Genomic DNA, 14,837 nt, shown 5'->3' on the forward strand with positions numbered 1-14,837 from the left:
TCTAATTATTTGTATTATTTATAATGATATCATTAAACATTTATAAGTCAATCATATTGTTATATATTACTTGCCACACTGCTGGGCCATTTAGTAAATGGCGACTAAGTACAGGACCTAAAATTGACACTTTCTCTCGTTTCCTCGTAGCTTTCAAGTGCCTTCGAGCAGCCCTTAGGCTCTGTGGTTCTACCAATCAGAGAGCTGCTTTCAAAACCAGATCTACTGATGGACCAGTGGTTGAGTCTGGATGGAGCAGGTCCTGACAGTCAAATTCTGCTGAGGGCTCAACTTAAGGTCAAACAATGATTCTTATTGCTTTTTCTAAACTGTAATAGGAATAACTTACTAATTGCCTTTTTCAAATTGCATTTCAGTTCTTAAAATAAAAAAAAGATATATTGTATATGGATCTCTCGTAATTAGTTTCATGTTGGTGTGTCAAATTTGTGACCAGAATACATTTGTAAATGTCTAAATTAAACTTGTTTAATATCAGATTTTGGACTCAAGTTTGGATACAAGTGTCCTTCATCGTAAAAAGCCTGTTGTTGAAGAAGAGCGTTCAGTGGGTGGACAGCACGAAGAAAAAGCTCCAGTCACTGTTGAACACTCACAAGCTGCAGTCAGTAAGGAGTCTGAGAAGAAAACGCTGCCAACAAAAGGGTTTGATTGTTTTGTTAAGATTACTGATTTCTTTAAAGTCATATTGTTTTATTTTGAGAACTAAACCAGACTGCTTGTTTGTGATGAACAGGGTCAGTCAACTGGCAGCCTCTACTTTACTGCTACCTGTGTCACTGCCTCAAGAACATCAGAAACAAACAGATGCCCATAATATAGATGACCATCACACGCCATCTGTCCCGAAAACACAGCCTGTCACTGAGGTTAGTGTGTGTGTGTGTGTGTGTGTGTGTGTGTGTGTAAGCATAATTCACTTCAAGATTTTATTTTAATTAATTAATTTTTATTTTATATAATATTTTATTTTAAATGAATTAAAATCAATAATTATTTTAATCATAATGTCATTTTCAATTTTAATTTATTAAATGATATTATAAATTATTAAATTATATTATAAATTATTAGACTTTAATTAAAATTATTTAATTTTATTTAAACATTATTTAATTTTATTTAAACATTATTTCAGATCCATTATATATTACATTAAACATTAAACTACTTTTTTATTTTTACTTAAATGATTAAATATGGTACAATAAGCATTGTTTTGTTGAAAATGAATGGTGACCATATTTTTTTATTTTATTTTCTTTATTGATTTTACTTGTGTTAATTCAGTGTAATTGAGGCACTATTATAGTTTTTTTAATCACTAATTTCAATTATTTTAAATTTTTGTTTTTATTTGAATTTTAGTTTTTTAGTAATTTTGTAGTCTGTTTTTGTCATTGTTCTTAGTTATCTTTTTAAATATCTGTATAGTTTTTATTCATTTTTATTTCAGTTTTAGTTATTTCAGCACATCAAGTACTAAATGAAAACAAAAAATGTTTTTGGCAACTACTGGAAATAAAATAAGTTTTTTTATATTTTCTTTTATTTCAGTTAACATGTTTTATTTTGAGTAACAGAAAGGATTTTTATTGTCTATTTAATTGTTTTCGTTTTAGTTCACTTTAATAACTATAAAACCTCTGATGATTTCTTATCATTTACAGGATCTCAGCAAAGTTCCTGATTCCACTACCAATGAGGGTGGATACATGGAACCAGTCAAAACATTTGGATCAGCCCATGAAGAGCAAAAACCAGAAGAGCAGTGAGTTAAAGATTTGATATAACCCTGATTTAGCTTTAATTAACAAAGTAATATATTATTAATACTCATAATAATGATGGGCCATCATATAAAGATTGATTTGTTCATGTTAAACAGGTCTCACAAGAAGGTTTCTCCCAGTGCTCCTGCAGAAGAGTCAAAAGTCAGTAGTTCTGTAGACGTTCGACCCCAAAAGACCAGCCATGACCCCAGCTTTGGCACCAAGGCGAGTGGTATTTTCTTGAACTTTTAGGTTCCTAGATCAGCATACCGTTTTTTAGGTGTAGATCTAAGGATGTTGGAACATGTCCTAATTCTTCTAATGTTATGATTGTTTAATGTCTGTCCCATAGGGGGTGCTGCGTATCCATCTTTTGGAAGCTCAGGATCTGGTAGCGAAGGACAACATGATGGGAGGCATGGTGAAGGGGAAGAGCGACCCGTATGTCAAGATCCATATCGGAGACACGACCTTTAAGAGTCACGTGATCAAGGAGAACCTCAACCCCACCTGGAACGAGATGTATGAGGTGGGAATGCTGAGAAATGTAGTTCGGAAAAATCAAGGTGTCGCAGAAATGTCTGTAATGGCTATTATTTATGTGTATTTGTTCTCATTTCTTAAACATTTGAAATTATTATCTGTAAAAAACAAACAAACAAACAAAAAAAAAACCCTTACTTTAAAAGAGATTAAGTTATGTTTCCCGTTTTTATTTGCTAGATGATTCTGAGTCCTGATCATAATCAAGACGTGAAGTTTGAGGTCTATGATAAGGATTTTGAATCTGATGATTTCCTTGGAAGGTTAGTACATTTACAGCCTTTTTTTACTCATTATAGCACAGAAACCAGATTTATTTTTGTATTATTACACAATTTTGTCATGGTAGTATTTGTTTTCAACTTATGTTGATTAAAAAAATAATAATAATTTTTGCTGTTGATTTTGGGGTGAAATATGCCCCAGATAAATCTTCATGAAATTTACTCTAAAGATTAAAAAAACACTTAATTTTTAGATGCTATATTCATAAAATAAATGATCTTTTACTTTGTCTTCATCATGTGTGTTCAGGTTCAAGCTCAAACTCGGACATATCATCAGTTCCCAGTACAATGATGAAGTGAGTATCAGAGTATTTGGCTCTGGTTTGTAATCAGATCATAACACAATCAGCACATGAACCTGTTCCTGCTGCCTTTTCTTTTCCAGTGGTTTACTCTGAATGATATAAAACACGGTCGAGTCCATTTGGTCCTGGAATGGCTTCCCACCTCAACACAGCGGGATAGATTGGATCAAGTCAGTTTTTCACGAAAGCACAGAGAGTCTGTTGGTTGTTATATATGTATAAAATTGACTTAATACTAAAATTGGTCTTTTTTTACTAGGTCATACAGATGCAAAGCTCTCAGACCTACCAGAACAAGTCTGTACCATCAGCAACGTTGTTGTTTATTTACTTAGAAAGAGCTCATGATCTGCCTGTGAGTCTATATACTTCTGCACACGATTGCATTAACAAAGACAGTCAATACTAAATAAAGTAGTTTATGTTTTAATTTATTTCCATAATGTTTAAATATTTTAAGCTATTTAAAAATATGTATTTATGTATGTATAATATGATATATTAATATGTATATATAATATCTATTATTATATAATACATACATAAAATACAATACATATGCTATATGTATATATATCACTATATGTAAATTTATTTTATTAAGTATTTCACTGACTATAAATTATCTTTATTAATGAAATCTTTACAGTATAAATTATTTTAATGATTGGAAAAGTTTTTTTTTTTTAATAATAATAACCTGTCATTAATTCTTGATGGTTATATGTCTAGTTGAAGAAAAGTGGAAAGGAACCCAAAGCTGCTGCTGAACTCATACTTGGAGGAACGACTTATAAATCCAAGGCAGGAGACTTTTATCTATAATAGCAATCATGCAGTCTTATAAAAAGTTAAATGGTATATCATTTATTTGTAATATTTTAATATATTTAAATGATTTTTTTCTGTGCTCTCACATGTAAAGGTGTGTGATCGCTCATCTTCTCCTTACTGGAATGAAGCATTTGACTTTCTGGTTCATGACCCCAAAAAGGACATATTTGTCATTAAGGTGAGGATATTTTAGCCTGAAATGCAGTTAATACCATCATCAACTAATATTCAGCAGCTGCAATATATGATAATATATATTTAAACTTGTCATTATTGTATACACCTACTGTAAGTGTCCTTCAGGTTAAGTACACACTTAACATGCATCAACAAAAGTAAACTAACTTGCTCAGCACGACAGTAGTTGACCTGAAAGAGAAACTGACAGTAGAAGAAGAGTTTAAGCCCCTTGTGGCAACTGTATTTGTCTTTAAACTAGAAGGGTTTCTGCATTATGCTTCACATCTTAAATTAGGATTATTTCAGACTCTCATTTGATTTATTGTCATTCTGAGCAGCTCTCAAGTGCCTGGGACCAACCCATGGGCTCTTTGGTTCTACCAATCAGAGAGCTGCTTTCAAAACCAGATCTACTGATTGACCAATGGCTCGATCTGGATGGAGCTTTACAAAAGAGCCAGATCCTACTCAGGGCACAGCTGAAGGTTAGACAACTTGAGCTATCTGCGCTCATTTTGATGGTTGTTTTAGTCACTCAGCCAAGAAATAGTATTACAATGCTGTAAATGCAATCAACATTTTCTCTTTCATCCAGATCTTGGATTCAAAAATGGCCGCCTTAGTGGCCATGGGTTCAGGTCCTGTGTTGAGTAATAAGCAGATGGCCACCACTGGTCAGATCAAGATCTCCCTTTCCTTCCAGAAGAAGCTGACAGTGATCATCCAAGCATGCAGGTCTGGTGTGATTATAAACCCTTTTGAGTTGTTTCAAGATTAGAAGTCGCCTCTGTAAGTCTGAAGTTTGAGGTGAAGTAAGGATGTTCTGTGTTTGTGTGTTTTCAGGGGTCTGGTTACATCATCTAAGGACAGCTTAGACACCTACGTCTCCCTCATACTGCTGCCGGATAAAAGCAAGGCCACGAAAAGAAAGACGACTGTGAAGAAGAAAAATCTGAACCCTGAGTTCAATGAAAGGTTTGGAGACCTGTGTGTGTGTGTGTGTGTCTTTCGTTCATGAATAAGAGAGATTTAAGTGAGTTGTAATCAGTTCTGTGAACTATGTACCATGGTAATACCTCACTTTTGCTTTAGAGCACCATCTAAACACAATGGTGTGTTAATGTAATTATTTAGTAACATACAGTGGTGGCCAAAATGATTAGAACACTAGTATTTTCACCAACTAAAAAATGATCTGATCTGATCATCATCCAGTCTGCCTGGAATAACATAAACAAACTGAGACAGACTAAATCCAGAAGAACTGTGGAGAACAACGTCTCCAAGATGCTTCAAGAAACCTACCTGCAAAGCTACAGTACTGTTAAAAGTTTTAGACACTTGTGTAAAAATGCTGTAAAATGAGGATACTGTCAATAATGTCATAAATAGATTTTCTTTATCAATTAACTAAATTGAATCAACATTTGGTGTGAGCATCCTTTGCGTTTAAAGCAGCTTTTGCCCTCGATGCACTTGAGTGTAGTTTCTCAGGGAGCTTTGCAGGTAGGTCTCTTGAAGCGTCTTGGAGACGTTGCCACAGTTCTTCTGGATTTAGTCTGCTGTTGTCAGACTCCTTGTGCAAACAAAAATCTCACTGGATTGTTACAATTAATGGCAAAATCAATGTTTGGAAATGTAAACTGATATTTCCTACTGACACACTACAGCAAACGATAGAAATAACTGACTTCAAACCATTTTTTGATGGTGGAAATACTAGTCTTCTGATACTTTTGGCCACCACTGTATTTTGGAATACCATAAGGATGTGTTTAATTCATCTTCAAACATCTGTCTTTTGATTTTATGCTCTGAAATGTGTTTGCATTTTCTGTCTTAGATGTGAAGTGGTTTTAGATGGGTTTTTATCAGACCTTGACCCAGTGAGTGTGTCATAATCTGCTGTTGTTCTGTAGGTTTGAGTTTGACATGAGTGTGGAGGACGCTCAGAGACGAGAGCTCAGCGTTTGTGTGAAAAACGCATCCTCGTCCTTCATGAATCGAGACAAAGACGTGATCGGCCAGGTCAGTCTGCCTGGGCTCACTTCAGCCATACGGGAATATGTTGCCAAAAAAAAATTACATATGTCCGTTTAAAATATCTAGACTTCCTAACACTGAAATATATGTGCACAAAATTGTGCAAGATAATAAGACTTGTTTTCAGAGGATTTATCTTGAGTTGCTTTTTTGTATTCTTTTTGTATTCAATTTTATAAATATTTGAATGTTTATATGTTATTGTAGTCTGTTCAAATTCAATATTTGAATATTATATTTAGAATTTTATATGTTTATTTAAATTTTACAATGATTTATTTTACTAATATTTATTTCATTTAATAATCACATTTAATTGTCATTTTAAAAATGTTAGTGTTTAATTTATTCTTGTAGGTGCAGATAGACCTGGGACATGTTGACTTAGTCTCTGGAGTCACAGAATGGTGAGTTTCTGTACTATTAATACACAAACATACAAATATTTTCTCTAAGCAACACTTTGCAATGGAATTATTATGTATTGTTTATTTTGTTCTGATATCTGTTTAACTTTGTCAAAGACAAAATGTTCATTTTTTTTTATTTAATTGTTCCTTAAATAGTTTTTCTTTCTCGGTCAGGTTTGATCTGAAAGAAGAGCAGAACTAGCTCTAACTAGAACACAGTGTTCTTGACCTGAGCACTTCACAGCCAACCTTAAACCTCTTCCTGAAGTTCATCAGGTTAACGTTGCTGTCGTGTATCGCTGCCGGTGCTTCCCTTCCACCTTTTTTTTATAATTTCACAAACAGACATATATTTCTTTCCTCCATCTGTTTATTTATCAACAGATGATTTTTGAGTGAGCGGATTATGTGATATGATTGAACTTAGTGATTTGAACATATTGCTACATTGACAAATCAAGTTTAGAGTATAACATCAGAAAGTAATTTTGGTCATATCTGTATGAATCTGTATGTATTTACAGAGATGAATGTTGAGCAGGTGTCTGGAAAGAGTCTGGTCTTCCTGTGCAGGTTGCAGGACGTTGCATTTGTGTGTATATTCAGAAGGAAAAGGATGTTTTAAAATGGATTTCATGTTTTTTTTTAAAGGAAAGAAATATTTGTTTTTCTTTACTGAAAATGAAAGGATACAATACTAGGTCTAAATGTACAAATTTATGAAGTATTATAATTGACAGAAATTTGTGCACCAAAAATATAAAGTGGTGTTATTTAGACATCACCACCTAAAAACTATTTAAGATATTTTATGTGCTGTCACCACAATCATAGTGTTGCATTTGGATAAATAGCTGCTGTTTACACATCCATGTGGCTTACATAGCTTCTGTAGTCCATTGTGATGCCAAATATCTAGAAAGTCAATTTTTTGGCCAAAAATATGACTTTAACGCTTGCATGTTACATTGTGTTCGATTTTAGGCCTTAAAAAGAGTTATTTTGTGGTCATTTTTATTTGCAGTCATTTATGTTATCATTTATCAAGGTCTATAACATAGGGTTCCCATACTTGTGAAAACCTTGAAACAACAGGGAATTTAAATTGATTTCCAGGTCTGCAAAAATCATGGAACATAATAAAATGTTAAAGTCCTGGACATTTCTAAAGTGAGCGTAAATTTCTGCTTATGCTTGGACATTGAGTTTCAGAGTCATGTGTATTGAATCAAATGCACTGAGCTGCATTCAGATCTCAGGCTCTATTTTTGTCTTTTTGGAGACTTTTGTACTCCGTGTATGGTTGTTTAAATCACTTCATTCCAAGGATTGGTACCTTAGTTACAAATGAAACTCCAGCAATGTCTAAAATGATTTGAATGATACTTAACCACTAATAGCTGGATATCATGATAATGCACAACTGTAAAAGTCATGGAAATTCATTAGTTAAAAGGGTGGGAACCCTGTACAAGAGCTAGACCAAAAGCAAATGCTTTTGCTGAGCTTTGTTCACGTTTTCATGTTTATGACATGTTACTTTATAACTACCATTCAAAAGTTTGGGGTCAGCAAGATTTCTTAAATTAATACTTTTATTCAGCAAAGACTAATTAAATTGATCAAAGGTGACATGTAAAGACATTTATAATGTTACAAAATATTTATATTTCAAATAAATGCTGTTCTTTTGAAATTTCTTTTCATCAAAGAATCATAAAATAAACATTTTACTGTATTTTTGATTAAATGCAACCGTTAAGAATAAGATGTTTTTATGAAAAAAAAAAAATCAGTCCCCAAACTTTTGAACAGTAGTGTACAGTATGTTTTACTTTAGTAGTATTTTGCTGCATTCCATTTGTTTTCTATCACTGAGTGCATGTTACTTTTATTTCCACAAGTTTTATATTCTACATTAAAACATGCTGTAATGTGTTGACATTTATGTGCAAATTGGTAAATACCAAAGAACCAAACCATGCTAAAGATTCAGCTGAACTGCACTGTTCATACTGCCACATTTCTGAATGTACCGGTATTATCTCATATTTACAGCTGTCAATTAAACAGTTATGGCATCAGAATGTTTTCAAAAGCCTTTTATTGATATTCAAACAGCATAAGCAATACTACATAACTCAAAAATCACAAAAAAATACCTTGTGTGGAAGTTTATAATTTTTTATTTACCAAACCAGTCTGTATTGATCATGCACAGCTTTATTGATGCTGCATTGTGCAAGCAAACAAACTCTACATCTGCCACCATTTAAAGGTCATGTGATCTTTTTTTATGTAGTATGTTAAGTGATATATAGATAGAACCATCACATCAATGCTTTTGTCTTAGTATTTTACAAAAAGACAGCGTGACAAGCAGTTCATACATGAATATTATAATGACAACATGTTTTCTCATGGTTTAAAGACAAGAGTGTGTTTCTCCCTAAAGGGAGATATAATCAGCCTTCAAACCATTTAATAACGACTTCCAGGTCCATTTAGGCATCTTCCCACAAATAAAAGACTTCAAAACCATTTCAGTTTTATGTGAGACTGGAAAAGAAGAAATAATGAAGTTTAGTTGGATTTGAAATAATCATCGGTGCTGGATAAACTATATGTATTTCTCCAGACTGAGTTACCTGTCGATGAGCGAGTCTCTCATGGTAGTTGCGATGGCGCTGGGCTGTGCTTCACTCAATCTGAAGACGCTCTCGATGACAGACAGCTCAGTGCTCGTGGTGTCCAGCCCACAGAAGGCACACCAGTCGTTCACCACCATACCAGCAGCGATCACCTCACTACCGCGATTCACTGTTCCAGCCTGCAGAGAGAAAACACCGTTATCATACGTTTGCCCCTATTAGTCATTTCACATAAATATTTAGAAAATACTCAGATATAAATATACAAAAAGGCTGAAAATTTTGGATTGGTAGAATCAACCATCACTGACATTAAAATGACAAAGATTAACAACAAAAGAAACGGTAACTATGATTAGTGATCATGATTTTTCGTGGCCGATTCTGATAACGATTTCTGATTTTTTTTTTTTCTTTAAGCAACAAACAAGGAAGGATGAAAGTATACATAAGATGTTTATTTGGTATTTAACAGGCCAAACTGGCTTTTGGCTATTGAAAACAATAACTGTAACCATCTGAAATTAAAGGCAATAATTTGATTGGTGTAAAGAAAAAGGTCTTTACCAAAAAAAAAAAAAAAAAAATATATATATATATATATATATATATATATATTTTTTTCTTTTCTTTTGGTAAAGACCTTTTCTTTACACCAATCAAATTATTGCCTTTAATTTCAGATGGTTACAGTTATATATATATATATATATTGTTTTAGATGCACCAGTACACAGAGGATGTGTTTGAAAAATTGTATGGAAGTCTATCATAGTTAGGGATGCACCGCACGTATTTAGCATAAACCCCAAGTAAGAGAAATGATAATAGCGTTTCTTATCTTAGTAAACACCACTATTTATACTATTCAAAAGTTTGGGTCGGTAAGATTTTTAAAACCTTTAAAAGAAATCTCATGCTCATCAGGGCAGCCTTTATTTGATTAAAATTACTGTCTTTACTGTGTTTTTATGAAATATTACTACAAATTAAAATAACTGTTTTCTATTCGAATATATTTTAAAATGTAATTTATTCCTGTGATCAAAGCTGAATTTCCAGCATCATGACTCCAGTCATGTCACATGTGTCACATGATCCTTCAGAAATCATTCTAATATGCTGATTTGCTGCTCAATGAACATTTCTGATTATTATCAATATGAAAGACATTTGTGTTGCTTAATATCTTTGAAGACCATGATACATTTTTTCAGGATACTTCAATGAATATAAAAAGTTTAAAAGAAGAGCATTTATTTGAAATAGAAATCTTTTATAAATTCTAAATGTCTTCGCTGACACTTTTGTTCAATTTACTGCATCTTTGATAAATAAAAGTATTAAGTATTTCTTTCAACAACAAAAAAATCATACCAACCCCCATACATTTGAACTGTATGTATACGTTTTGAATATAATATATCATAATTGTTCAGTAGAATGTCATCAAGTCCAGATGAAGTGATTGTCAGATATTAGAGAGCGGTAACTCACCACTAAAGGAACTTGCAGGAGTGACGAGAGTTCATCTTGATCTTCTATGGAGGTTTTGGGGTGGACGAGGCCTCCCTGGTTACTGAAGGCACAGTAACTACCCACAAGCACCTGCTCCGCAACCGTCTGTCTGAACACCTCCACCTTAAGAGTGTCTGCAAGAATCTCTTCTGTTTCCTGTGGACAATAATTCCCTGAATTTAATACAAAAAACATCAGCTTTGGGAAATAAACTTTCAACTTTCTAAAGGTTTCATTAATCTTAGAGGCTTTTTAAAGAAATATAAAGCATTGAGAAATAATTTAGAGCCATTAAGGTTCAGAGAAAGTGCTGATTTCAGAGAGTCTTCCATTAGGGATGTTCTTACTCTGTCAAGATCAGGATGAACTAGAGCAACGTAGTCGTTACAAGCGATGACGTTCCCCAGTGCAGAAAGGCGCTCTTCTACTCTCTGAATACGCACTGAATCTGGCAGGCAGTTCCTAATGTGCTGTAACTCTTGATCTGTCGTGTTGTTGGGCACCAAGAGACCGTGACGATTTCCTGCAGAAGAGCATCCCAAGATGGAAACAACATCTATTATATATCACGTATGAGGACATAAAAACATAAGACCTAATCTGATCTAGCTTGTTATTTTAAAAGGTTAGTTTCATCACATTATTTACTGAAACAACATCTGTATTTTGATCAACATACAATAAATACAAAAATTGTTAATCAGTCACAAATTTGCAAAATAATCTGGATTGGATACGTTTTCTTACCCACACACATTCTACCAATGATTCGACATCCTGCTATAGAGGCATGAACAACAGGCATCGTTTCTGACAGTTCACCTTCAAAGACACTGTGGGGAAAAACAGCCATTCATCACAATCAGAACTGTATATATATATATATATATATATATATATATATATATGGGTAGTTAACGTATCAATGTGTCCTATAGTGACGGAAAAATACAAAAAAATAAATAAATAAAAATAACCTCTAACATTGAAGATACATTTTTCTCATGTTATTTGTATGTTAAATTTTTTTTTTTCCCTACATTTTTGCAATGTCACCATAGGACACAGTCCAGTTTTTATTTGTCAACTACCCATATATATATATATATATATATATTTTTTTAGTAATCTCATTTATGACTCACCTGTAAAAGTTTTCTGAACCGCCAATCGCCACCAAGCAATATGTGTTTGTGAGCTTGGCAAAGCACCCTATTTCATTATTCTTTTCAAAAGATGCACGGACTGCCATTCTTCTGCTATTGAACTGATCAAAGTTGTCTGAAACTGATGAGAAACAACATTCACAGTGAGATAATGATAATAAGAAGAAAAAAATTAAAACAAACATTAGTAACAGAATACAGCATATGATCTGGTAAATTGGGAGTTTCTGCTCCACAATTAGGTTTTGATCCAAACAGACACATAAACATTCATATTTCTATAGAAAATTATTATAAAGAATAATAATCATATTTCTAAACAGTACACATAGTGCTATTTTAGGATTAAATCTTATCTTTGTACCTGGTTTTGATTAGGTTAGAGAAACAATTTTTATATGTACTTCTGAAACTATAATTTTTAAACATATGGGACTCTAGGGCACCATGATTAAATAAAATAATTCTCAACAAAACCTCAGGGTAAAACTCGTTCCAAGTAACTTTCGTTTAAATAGTAACTTACTAACGTTAGTCAAGGTAAGGTTAGTTAGCAGTCGGCTAAATGAAGTTATTTCAACTTCTCTATTCATTAAACGCTATCAATTCTGTGTCCTTTAATAACAACGCAGGTTAATAATACACATTGCATCCTAAATGTAATAACTTTTCTATAAAATTCATGACAATTACAACAGTAATCTTATATTTACCGATCGTCCCTCTATGGAGAAGCGTGGACAGCCGTAAACCACGTGTTCACTTCACTTCCTCGACGTGCTGACGTCAACACGTTACGGTACGTGATACGTTGGCCCATGTTGTCATGAGAAATACACTGCTGCCTTTGTTTTGATTATTAAATATCAACTTCTCAGATCCTTATTCTTTGAACAATGAAGAATCGGTTAATAAAGGCTTTTTGTATTTAAAATTGATTTAAGTTAGACACGACATTTATGTCCCTCTGTTGGGCATATACTAGTATGTATTTCTACAAAATCTCTCAAAAACCTTTAAAAAGTTGCTAGATGTTATTTTTATTGATTTTTTAATAATAAATAATATAAATTAATAATTAAATATAAGAAAGAAAACAATTAAACAGCAAACAAAAATATATAAACACATAAAACGACTTTTATTTGCTTTTTTTGACTAAACGGATATATGTCTGTGCACGTTTATTATAATAATTTTATAATAACACTGTATAGCATAAGATCAAAAGAAAATACTTAACCCCTTCAGTGAGTCACTTTTGCTGCAATTTATTCCTTTTAATATCATAATAAATATATATTCTGTCATTTCTATAACCTGTTGTTTTCTAAATGGCTGAGACTGGCGAGCCATGTTCCCGCATGTTTTTGTCATCCGCTACAAACCTGCGTAGCAACAGGACACACCTCTCCTTGCACTATGGATTTGTGAGCCAATCACGATCGAGTTTCGGCGTGACGTCGTTTTTGTTGACACTTCGATTAGCTGGCCACCTGTGAAACGTCACTGCAGCAGCGCGCGCCCGTGACCCTCGACGTCCACTCCGCGTTTTCTGCCTGGAAACATCGCGAGCTAATCGGTGCTGTGAAAACGCAGGATTCCGGGGGCTGGAGACGGCGTGGGGTAAAGTCTTGCCGTGCCTCGGCTCGTTAACGCACTATTGATCTGTTTTTGTCCCAATCACGGTGTCGAATGCTCCCAGAGTGCTTGCTGCGTATGTAGGTTTTTTGCAGTGTCCTCAATACATTGCTGTGCTGTTAGAGATGATGATGATGATGATGATGATGATGTCGATGTCGATGATGTCTCTGTTGTGAGTCACGGTCTCAAACCGAATCATCTGCGAACGGTTTTGTGAGAAAGTTGCTGAACGTTAACATAACATAAACAACTTTTAAATTCGGTAAGGTTTCTTGAGACATGTACCATGTTTTTTTCACCTGCATTGGTATTAAGTACGCTGAAGTACCATGGTACATGAATATGCTAATTATTCAGTACCATGGTAGGCTACTTTTTTGTAGAAGGTTGATACTGTACAATCAAAAGCAGTATTAGTTTATCCTGACTTGAGTGAATTTGCAATTGGATATATCATAATGTCTAAAATATTTGTGAATGAAAACATAAGCAAATCTAAATCTATTTTTTTTTTTTATTATTATTATTATTAATAAAGAGATGGGGTCTGATCAGAGCACCAGTTCGGCTGTTGACCAGCAGCAGAGGGATCCAGGCAATCTGCCATTGCAAGGTGAAGTATCTTCATCCAGTGTCCAAACTGATACCGGTCCTGAGCCCCGGGACAGTCTGGATCCAGACACTGACCTGCCACAATGTCGTATGGGCACCAGAAAGGTAGACGACATGAGCTTCATGATAGCCTGCACTAACTGGTATTAAAAACCAGAGACGTTGCACTGTGAAAGAACTGATTAGACTGGACATTTTGTCCACGATTGAGTGCCAAATTTAGTGCGGGACAACAGAAGACACGGAGGCGCTGGAATTGCAATTCTTTTTAAATGGGTTTGATGCAAGTTATGCCATTAATAAGTTGTGCAGTGTATTTTAAGACATGGAGAATAAAGCTATGGCTCATGTTTGTATTCACAAACACAGTCTGTTCTGCTGAACAGCTGTGCACTTATGTAGTGATTGCATGATATCAAAAGCATGTATTATGTAGCTGATATCAACCTGCACTAATGAAGTATGTATAAATATATCATTATAATATTGTAAAACATTCATCCAGAAAGCATCAAACACTTGGCATTTCTGTAGTTTTATTTTATTGACATTTCTTTGAACATGGTGATATTAGATACACAGTGTAAAACTATACTGAAACCGAAATAAAATCGACTCGTTTTTTATAGAATTAAAAACAGGATTTAAGAAATAAAACTTAAATCATATCTATTAGTAAATCAATCCGTTTAAGATCACTCTCATTCTTAATAATCAACATTATGCATGACAATGTGAAATCATAGGCTACCGTTAGAGTGAAAGAAAAATACAAAAGGTCTGAAAAGTTTCAGTAAATCTTTGTATTTACATGACCATTAAAACCTGGACGAGGCTGAGCAGACAGCGAC

General features: G+C 33.8%; 2 protein-coding genes across 2 annotated transcripts in view; one reads left to right on the top strand and one right to left on the bottom strand.

Annotated features, from left to right (window-relative positions):
• The window catches only part of esyt1b (extended synaptotagmin-like protein 1b), a 26,853-nt gene extending 18,371 nt beyond the window's left edge, over positions 1–8,482 (top strand). Inside the window, exons 35-52 of the mRNA XM_058779181.1 lie at positions 151–297; positions 500–666; positions 758–890; positions 1,692–1,792; positions 1,910–2,018; positions 2,146–2,322; positions 2,517–2,599; positions 2,871–2,919; positions 3,009–3,098; positions 3,188–3,283; positions 3,661–3,732; positions 3,854–3,940; positions 4,281–4,427; positions 4,538–4,677; positions 4,786–4,917; positions 5,862–5,970; positions 6,343–6,392; positions 6,570–8,482. Of these exons, the coding sequence (XP_058635164.1) occupies positions 151–297; positions 500–666; positions 758–890; positions 1,692–1,792; positions 1,910–2,018; positions 2,146–2,322; positions 2,517–2,599; positions 2,871–2,919; positions 3,009–3,098; positions 3,188–3,283; positions 3,661–3,732; positions 3,854–3,940; positions 4,281–4,427; positions 4,538–4,677; positions 4,786–4,917; positions 5,862–5,970; positions 6,343–6,392; positions 6,570–6,597 (1,917 nt within the window). The 3' untranslated portion in view covers positions 6,598–8,482. The remainder of the gene's footprint in view (positions 1–150; positions 298–499; positions 667–757; positions 891–1,691; positions 1,793–1,909; positions 2,019–2,145; positions 2,323–2,516; positions 2,600–2,870; positions 2,920–3,008; positions 3,099–3,187; positions 3,284–3,660; positions 3,733–3,853; positions 3,941–4,280; positions 4,428–4,537; positions 4,678–4,785; positions 4,918–5,861; positions 5,971–6,342; positions 6,393–6,569) is intronic.
• eif6 (eukaryotic translation initiation factor 6) lies at positions 8,481–12,583 on the bottom strand. Its single transcript, XM_058779189.1, has 7 exons — positions 12,444–12,583; positions 11,710–11,851; positions 11,312–11,397; positions 10,912–11,087; positions 10,544–10,720; positions 9,044–9,225; positions 8,481–8,954 (listed from the first exon to the last, which is right to left on the bottom strand). Exons 2-7 carry the CDS (start codon positions 11,814–11,816, stop codon positions 8,945–8,947), a joined length of 738 nt encoding a protein of 245 aa, XP_058635172.1. The 5' UTR covers positions 11,817–11,851; positions 12,444–12,583; the 3' UTR covers positions 8,481–8,944.
• Between the last annotated feature and the right edge of the window lie 2,254 nt (positions 12,584–14,837).

This window comes from Onychostoma macrolepis, chromosome 06 (genome assembly GCF_012432095.1).
Source record: "Onychostoma macrolepis isolate SWU-2019 chromosome 06, ASM1243209v1, whole genome shotgun sequence".
In the NCBI taxonomy this organism is placed as follows: Eukaryota; Metazoa; Chordata; class Actinopteri; order Cypriniformes; family Cyprinidae; genus Onychostoma; species Onychostoma macrolepis.

Bases quoted from the DNA above. Each gene is read 5' to 3' on its own strand.
- eif6 (XM_058779189.1), bottom strand. From the start codon at position 11,816: ATGGCAGTCCGTGCATCTTTTGAAAAGAATAATGAAATAGGGTGCTTT. The intron at 10,721-10,911 runs GTAAGAACATCC...TATTGTCCACAG, and splicing joins TTCATCCTGATCTTGACAGA to GAAACAGAAGAGATTCTTGC. The intron at 9,226-10,543 runs GTGAGTTACCGC...TTCTCTCTGCAG, and splicing joins TCCTGCAAGTTCCTTTAGTG to GCTGGAACAGTGAATCGCGG.